This window comes from Paramormyrops kingsleyae, chromosome 8 (genome assembly GCF_048594095.1).
Source record: "Paramormyrops kingsleyae isolate MSU_618 chromosome 8, PKINGS_0.4, whole genome shotgun sequence".
In the NCBI taxonomy this organism is placed as follows: Eukaryota; Metazoa; Chordata; class Actinopteri; order Osteoglossiformes; family Mormyridae; genus Paramormyrops; species Paramormyrops kingsleyae.
Window position 1 is genome coordinate 18834903 of NC_132804.1, and position 8952 is coordinate 18843854.

Genomic DNA, 8952 nt, shown 5'->3' on the forward strand with positions numbered 1-8952 from the left:
TGTCAGGCTGTTGACCTCTGAATCTTTTTGAATAACTCTGTGCCACATGACATAAGACCTCACTGCTAGTAACTATTGCTTCTTTCAGTACTTGTGCACATTATATTACAATTTTGCACACACACAACACCAATTGTCTATTGCACTATTTGACTACTTCCTGCTTGGATCCCATGTTGTGCACTATGTACAACTTACTGTTTGTTTTGTGCATTTTATTGATTCCCTTTTAGTTGTTGTTTTATTACTCATGGTTGTACCCTATACCCCCATCTGTACCAGGCTTCCAGAGAAGGTCATTCTCATTACCTTGTGTTTTGCAGACAGACTGACAATCTATCTATATGCTTTGCTTACTTTGTGATTGCTTTAAATGCTTAATTCACTCTCTATTTCCTATCTCTAAAATGTAGCCAGTGGTCACCCACAACAGAGGAAACTTAGCCAACTAGATAAACAATAGCTTCAAATTAACCAAAATAAACCTTCATTAGCAAAGGAATAGAAAATGATCATCTCTCCATGTTAATGGCAGGAAAATCATTCATTACAGTTTTCATCAATTGCTTTGGCACATTCTATGAAACAAACTCAACATTCTCAACACTATAAGAGCATTTCTCGAAACATGCATTTAGTACCATTCTATGGTTTAGCTGCAAAAGCCTGTAACTTACCCAAACCAAGTAACTCATGCCTTAAAAAATCAAATAATTCCACCAATTAATTAGTCAGTGCCACCAAATTGAAAAGTACAATCTGCATTGTTTTAACCATGACAATCAAAATGCTTAGATATACTGTCAGTGTGTCAGTGTAAGTTTGCTCCTGAGCTCTACAATTCTGAATGACAGTTAGTTCCCACTTTCTCATTGTCACTCACTGATCAATTTTCTTTAGCAAACTGATACTTATTCATGTAAAACACACCAGTTTCAACATTGCAAGGTTCTACATTATAGTATGCAAAGTTCACTGGCAAGAGCAAGCACTCGCATATACATGTAATTTCTTCAGATCTCAAGACACAGTACAATAGCAAATAAAAAGTCACACAGCAATGTATAACACAAAATAGCAAAACGGCAATACAATGACAACGAAATCGTGAAACCAGAAACACAACAATGCCATATCGTTGCATATTATGCAGTTTTTCTCAACTGCTTTGTCACATCTCATGGAACATAGAATTTTTCTTCAATTGCTTTGCCACATTTCATGAAACATGTTTAACATTCTCAGGACTATAAGGGCATTTCTGAAAACAGTTCATGCACACAGCACAACACTATGATATTGGTGTAAAAGCCTGTAACTTACCAAAAACAATTAACTCATGTCTCAAAAGCAAATAATTCCACCAATTAATCAGTGCCACCAAAATGAAAAGTACAATAAGCATCGTTTTAACCATGAGCGTCAAAAAAAGCGTTTATATATTGTCAGTATGTCAATATAATTCTGAATGATAGTCATTGTCAATGACTGATGATTTTTCTTTAACAAACTGATACTTATTCATATCAAAGACACCAGTTCAACATTGCAGTGCTCTACATTACTGTATGCAAAGTTCACTGGCAAGAGAAAGCATTCGCATGCACATGTAACTTCTTCAGATCTCCAGAAACAGTATCATACCACACAAATAGTCACACAGCAATGTATCACAAAACAGCAAAATGGCAATGCAATAACAAAATCATATATTGAAACACAACAATGTCATATCACTGCCATTTATGGAATACATTTTTAAATCATTTTGACAGTTTGATTAACCGTTTTGCATGTGGTGAAACTAAAGCAACTGAAAATTGTACCAAATGATGATAATTGTACAAAATCATTTGGAAAAATGTGTGAAACAATGAGAAATGATGTTCTGCTGTGCAGAAGTGACATTATGGTTTGGGGATTGCACTTGTTTTGCAAGTGTAAGTTGTCATTTGAGAAATGCTCAAAAGCAAAAAAAAAAAACTGTGTTTTTTTGTTAGATGTTTACACATGCAATGAAAAATGTGCAGTTTCAGTTACCAGTTTCCCTTTTACTACATTCTGGATACTACATTGGATCTTACTTTCTCTCTACCACTGACACTTTTTAAGTCAGGGCAACTTCTTCAGACATTCTCATGAGAAACAGGTCATGCACAGGGATTGTCAGTGTCCCAAGCACAGACTAAGTAGCGCTAAAAAGAATTCTTCACAGGCCATAGTAATTGATCTGAAAAAATCTGATACTTGGGAGCTCCACCCTGTGTTTGTTCTGCCGAGGGACTGCATCAGCCATAAAAAAGACGAGCTGTCAGAGGTCTCCAGGCACAACGGCAATGTGATGCTGACAAACAGGTGTGGCTGGGTCCAGATGCCATGGCGCAAGAGTAAAGCCCGCAGGATGGGAAGGCTCCAGGGTCACCAGAGCTTGCGGATACAAACGCAGTACTGTTACTTACAAAGCAGAACCACCAAGATTTGCAGCACGAAAATTTCAAGCAAGGCAGAAATCTGCTAATTCAGCCAATGTAAAAGAATCTAAAAAGGCTGCCTTAGTGGTATTCTGTTTCCGGCAATTTAGGTGATCGTATTATTATGTTCCAACTGTAAGCACATATATTTAAAATGCATATAGTACTATTACATAAGAGAAAATAAGATGGGAAAAAAAAACAGGAATTTTCATAAAAGCATAATTCTTGTCCCTGCATCTTACCCCTGGGCAAGGCCAACACCTGACTGCCCTGGACTGGCTCAGGTTACTGTGCACCTGCAGGGCAAGTAAGAGCGGGAGGTGGACCGGGCTAGTAAATGGGCACAAACATGTTCAGGAAAGGCCACGCCCACTCTAGGGCAGGAGATTAAAAGCGGTGGATCTGAGCTGGTATACCCACACAGAGGGACTCGTCTTCTCTTTGTGAGCCAGCTCACTGGGCACTCCTCCTGCTCTCAGCTCTTCAGTTTGCTACATCGCTCATACTTTCTTTTTTTACTGTCACCCTTAGAAAGAAACAACATCATAATGATCCAGACAGGTTTCAAGAGCGGATTGAGCCCAGTTGGAGGGCTCAGCTCAGGCGGGACGGTCCGGCAAAATTTCTCCAGTTACTCTGCATATGCTGCACCAGGGGGCTCCGCCCGTATGAGCACCAGTGTCAGACGCTCTGCAGTCGGTGGCAGCAGCGGGGCATTCGGTGGCAGCAGCGGGGCATTCGGTGGCAGCAGCGGAGCATTCGGCGCAAGAAGCAGCTTCGGAGGCGCCAACTTCGGAGGCGGCATGGATGCCGGCTTCTATGGAGGCAGCTTTGGTAGCAGTGCTGCCTTCGGTGGTGGTGCTGGTTTTGCAAGCCCCCCCATCACAGCTGTCACTGTGAACCAAAGCCTCCTCGCCCCCCTCAACCTTGAGATCGACCCCAACATCCAGGCCATCCGCTCTCAAGAGAAGGAGCAGATCAAAACCCTCAACAACCGCTTTGCCTCTTTCATCAATAAGGTTTGTCCTTTTCTGTGCTTCTCAAAAGATGCTGGATTCTAGCATCTAGTAAATATACTCTAATGACTGTAGAAAATGGTATTTAGATGTGTTTGACATCTAGTAAGATACATAGAGTTCAGACTTTAGACTAAGCCTTGTCAAATCCTCTGACTGATGTGTTTGTTGCTAAGAGTGGGACGTTTTCATGTCCTTGTGTGCCTTCAAAAGTGCAGTTTTCCTTTGACCAATCACATTCATTAAGGACCATATTCTACCATCAGGAACATAAGGGCTTTTTGTGCATAAAAGGTTCTATGCTTTTGAGATATGCGTATTCTCCCCTCTGCAGCATGGTCACAACCACAGCTGAAGCTGGATTTTTAGATTAGCAAGATTACTTGTCAGATTTAAGGTAGACTGGGCTAAATGTAAGTGAACAAAGTCCATTTAAACTAGGGTTCCTTAAATCCGACAAGTTATCTAGCTCACCAACACGTCTTGCTTTGTGATACAGGCCTCAGTTCATGTTTGCTTTTTTCCTGAATAACGGTGACTGTTTGAATGATTTAATCATTCAAATACCTTTTCTTAATAAGAATAACTCAAAACATCTTACAACAACTTAGTGTTTAACTGGAATGACAAAGGTTTTTGAGTAAAGCAAGTGAACTGTTAATCTGAGTATTACCAACAAATTGTTAATAATTCAGTTTACTTAAAATTGACTTCAGTTGAATTTACTTGAAAAAAACATTGCAAAACATTGTCTTACATTTTTAAGTAATCACAGCACATTTTTTTCAATGCAGTCACATGAACTGAAAGTTTAGAAAGCATTTCTCATAAATGGATAATGCAATCAACCACATAGTTCAGAAAATGTTATATGCTACAGTGCAGCCTGCAATGTATTAATCCAAACAAATTGCTAGTCACTGGCACTAAACCCCCACAAATCCACACCATTAAGCGCAGAATGGTTACCAGTTAGGCAAGTGTCCTGGTCGGGTAGTTACACTGGGGAATGCATGTGTATGAATATACAGAACAAATTGTTCTAAACGGAACTGATACAGAAAGATTAGTGTTTCAGGACCCACCCCGGAAACATGCAATGCATTCAGTGCCTGTCAGTACATCAAAACAAGGGCAGAATATTCTTGGTCGTCTCTGTCTTTGCTTTTTTCTCCCACTCCGTCTGTTCCTCTCTCACAGGAACACAAGTACATGCACTGCAGCCTAGGGTTGCAAGGACACACTACTTCCTTTTAACCTATTTTTGACTCATTTTAATTGAATCAGTTATTTTTTTAAATGAACAGACGTATGTCACTGGAATCTAGCCTAATGGTAATACAACCACATTTCCAAAAATGTTTGGACGCTGTGGAAAATGTAAATGAACAATCATATAAACCCATATTTAGTTAAAAACAGATCAAAGTCAACATCACTATTTTTATTGTTTTATGACAAATATATGCTCAATTTGAATTTGATGCCAGCAAAACGTTTCAAAAAAGTTGGGACGGGCCACAAAAGACTGGAAAAGTTGTGTAATGCTAAAACAAAACACCTGGTTGAATATCTCCCAACTAATTAGGTTAATTGGCATCAGGTGATTGGGTATAAAAAGAACCTCCCAGAGAGGCAGAGTCTCTGTGCAGTGAAGATGGGGAGAGGTTCACTGCTCTGTGCAGTGAAGATGGGGAGAGGTTCACTGCTCTGTGCAGTGAAGATGGGGAGAGGTTCACTGCTCTGTGAAACACTGTGTGGGCAAATAGTGCAACAATGTAAGAATAATGTTCCTCAACATAACATTGCAAAGAATTAGAGAATTTCGTCATCTAAGGTACATAATATCATTAAAAGATTCAGAGAATCCAGAGGGATCTCTGTACGCAAGAAAGAAGAAAACCAACACTGGATAGCCATGATCATCAGGTCCTCAGGTGGCACTGCATTAAACACAGACATGATTCTATAGTGGAAATCAGTGTATGGGCTCAGGAACACTTACGAAAACCATTGTTTTTTAACACAGTTCATCACTGCATCCACAAATGCAGAATGAAACTCTACCATGCAAGGAAGAAGCCATATCTAAACATGATCAAGAAACACCACCAACTTTTCTGGGCCCAAAGTCATTTAAGATGGACTGAGGCAAAATGGAAAACTGTCCTGTGGTCTGACGAGTAAAAATTTCAAATTCTTGAAAATCAAATCATGGACACGGTGTCCTCCGGGCTAAAGAGAGGAGAGACCATCCAGCTTATCAGCAGATGGTTCAAAAACCAGCATTCAAGTTGATATGGGGGTGCATTAGTGCCCATGGCTTGGGTAGCTTGCACATCTGAGAAGGCATCATTAATGCTGAATGATTTATACAGGTTTTGGTGCAACCCAAACATTTACAAAGTATTGTTAAAAGAAAAGGTGATGCAACGCAGTGGTAAACATGCCCCTTTTTTTGAAAGATGTTCATGGCATCAAATTGAAATAAAGTGTGTATTTGTGAGAAAACATTTAGACTTCTCATTTTCAACATTTGATATGTTGTCTTTGCTCTATTTTTAATTAAATATGGGTTTATATGATTTGTAAATCATTACATTCTGCTTTTACTTACATTTTGCACAGCGTCCCGACTTTTTTGAATATTTGTATATATGGCTGTTATATACAGTATAATTCTTATATAATTAGATAACTATTCACATGCATTTTGGATAGTGATTCCTCTTGGTCCTCATCACTGTTCTGTTACATACCCCATGCAATGCTAATCCTCTCACTCCCAAATAGGTCTGCTTCCTGGAGCAGCAGAACAAGATGCTGGAGACCAAATGGAGCGTGATGCAGGAGCAAACCACCACCCAGTCCAACATTGATGCTATGTATCAGGCCTATATTACCAACCTGCGCAGGCAGCTTGATGGCCTGGGCAATGAGAAGATCAAGGTGGAGAGTGAGCTGAAAAACATGCAGGGAATCGTAGAGGACTTCAAGAGAAAGTGAGCTTTGATTTAACTGGTGTAAATGTCCACCATCACTGTACCTGGCTTGTAGGAGACCTCCTCTCTTACATATCTGTATGTTCTTCTTTGCTTCCAGGTATGAAGACGAAGTCAACAAGCGTGCCACAGCCGAAAATGAATTTGTCCTGCTGAAGAAAGTGAGTGTGTAAAATTCCTGCAAAAACCATTGCTACAAACCCAAAAATAATATACCATGCTCACTAAAAAAATTCTTCTCTCCTGTCGGTCAGGATGTTGATGCTGCCTACTTGCGCAAGGTAGAACTTGAAGCTAAGGTTGATGCTCTTCAGGATGAAATCAATTTCTTGAGGAATGTCTATGAAGCGGTAAGGCCCATCTACGATCTTCCAGATTTTGTGGCACAAATTTAGGGCAAACTTTGGTTCTGCTGGATGAATACCAATATTAATAAGAAGGCTTTAAATAGTGATATCCTTCTTTTGAACAAATATTTTTGTTCCCACCATTAGGAGTTAATGGAGCTTCAGAGCCAGATCAAGGACACCTCAGTGATCGTAGAGATGGACAACAGCCGTAATTTGGACATGGATGCCATCGTGGCAGAAGTGCATGCCCAGTATGAGGACATTGCCAACCGCAGCCGAGCTGAAGCAGAGATATGGTACAAGCAGAAGGTGGGTCTGATTAAGAACCAAAATTTCTTTATTTTCCTTTACTGTCACCTCTGGTAAGGTCTGATGAATGACACTACAACACTAGTAAAGGATTGATTTTGAATTTTTTATTCTGAACAATCTGCCCAATATTTTGCTAGTTTGAAGAGATGCAGACCTCAGCTGGGCAGTACGGTGAAGACCTGCGTAGCACCAAAATTGAGATCGCTGAGCTGAACCGTGCAATCAGTCGTCTGCAGAACGAGATTGAGGCTGTCAAGTCACAGGTGAGGTGATGTTCTCAACATTCTGGTTATCTGAGATCTTATACTGCCTGGGTTTACCATGTTTTCCTTAGCAACAAGTAATATATTGAAGAATACATTGAGGTTTCATCTCCGTTCCTAGCGCGCTGCACTGGAGGCACAGATCGCTGAGGCAGAGGAACGTGGAGAGCTGGCAGTCAAGGATGCCAAACTGCGCCTTAAGGACCTGGAGGAGGCCCTGCAGAGAGCCAAGCAGGACATGGCACGCCAGGTTCGCGAGTACCAGGAGCTCATGAATGTCAAGCTGGCCCTGGACATTGAGATCGCCACCTACAGGAAGCTGCTGGAAGGAGAGGAGACCAGGTGAGTAAATACATTTAGAAACAAGAACCCTGAAAGAATTAGTGCGGGTTACTATACTCATTTAACTATGTCCACCACTCCAGAGTCTGATAACACTGGGAGAGTATTTTGTGGTTGATCAGCTACCCACCATGTAAAGTCTCATAGCATCAGAAACACCAACAAGAATTTTGGACACCTCAGTTCTGGGTGGAGATGGATCTTCTTCATGAAGAGTTATGATGCTGTCTGGCAAAAGCTGAGAGTGTCAGGGAAACCATGAGGCCAACTTTCTACTGGGGTTATGAAGTTCAAATGATGATTTGAAACCTCTCCACAGGATTTCTTCTGGTAGTGGAGCCACAACAATCCACGTGCAATCCTCTGGGGGCAGTGGTGAGTAATGACACATTCACACATTTTAACCAACTTCCTTCTCATTCTCCAGTCTGTAAAGTACAGCTTTGGTAAATTTTACGTACTGGTCCAGCAACTCCAAACAAGTTGAGTTCATAGAAATGCTGCAGCAAGCTTTACAGAACATAAAGATGGCTTTCATAGGATGAACCGATAACATTGTGATGATATCCCTTATGTGTTCTCCTCTGTGTTCTTATGGTCGATGACAACAGCAAGCGCAAGTGGGTTCAGCTCCGCTGGTGGATTTGGCTACGGCGGTGGCCTGTCCATGGGCGTGGGGGGCTCAGGAGGAGGAAGCTCATCCATCAGCAGGTCTTCGATGGTCACCACAAGCAGCGGCCGCAGAGTCTTCTAAAAAAGAGCATCTTCCATCTACACCTTATCACAATGGCTAACTACAGATACGTAAATGGTCAAACCACCAAAACTACTGTAATTTCTGTGAGCGCCTCTAGTTAAATTTAGCTTATTTCCCACTCAGTTTCTGGAAGAACACCGCAGCTCTGTAGGCTTTTTTCCACATACAGCAGGTGAGAGAATCAACTGATGTGAATCTGCAGATTGCCGTTTTCAAATACCGCAGCTGGTGAGAATCATAAAAACTGCTCTCCACGATTGTCCATTATGCGTACTGCTCTAAATAACTTCTCTGATTTACACTCATATTTTCTTGCATTCAGTTGAAGCCCAGGTACGGCAGGATGTTCAGATTTTAAAACTTTGTGACTACGAAACGCATATAACATAGCCAATATGGTGAAATTTAAAACAAGAACACAGAGATGCAGCAATAC

At 40.9% G+C, this 8952-nt stretch overlaps 1 protein-coding gene across 1 annotated transcript; it reads left to right on the plus strand.

The window, feature by feature from the left end:
- Positions 1 to 2892: 2892 nt before the first annotated feature.
- On the plus strand, positions 2893 to 8513 carry LOC111851695 (keratin, type II cytoskeletal 8-like). Its single transcript, XM_023826837.2, has 9 exons — positions 2893 to 3493; positions 6284 to 6492; positions 6593 to 6653; positions 6747 to 6842; positions 6987 to 7151; positions 7292 to 7417; positions 7539 to 7759; positions 8079 to 8134; positions 8371 to 8513. The coding sequence occupies exons 1-9, from the start codon at positions 3023 to 3025 to the stop codon at positions 8511 to 8513; spliced, it is 1548 nt and encodes a 515-aa protein (XP_023682605.2). The 5' UTR covers positions 2893 to 3022.
- Positions 8514 to 8952: the final 439 nt, after the last annotated feature.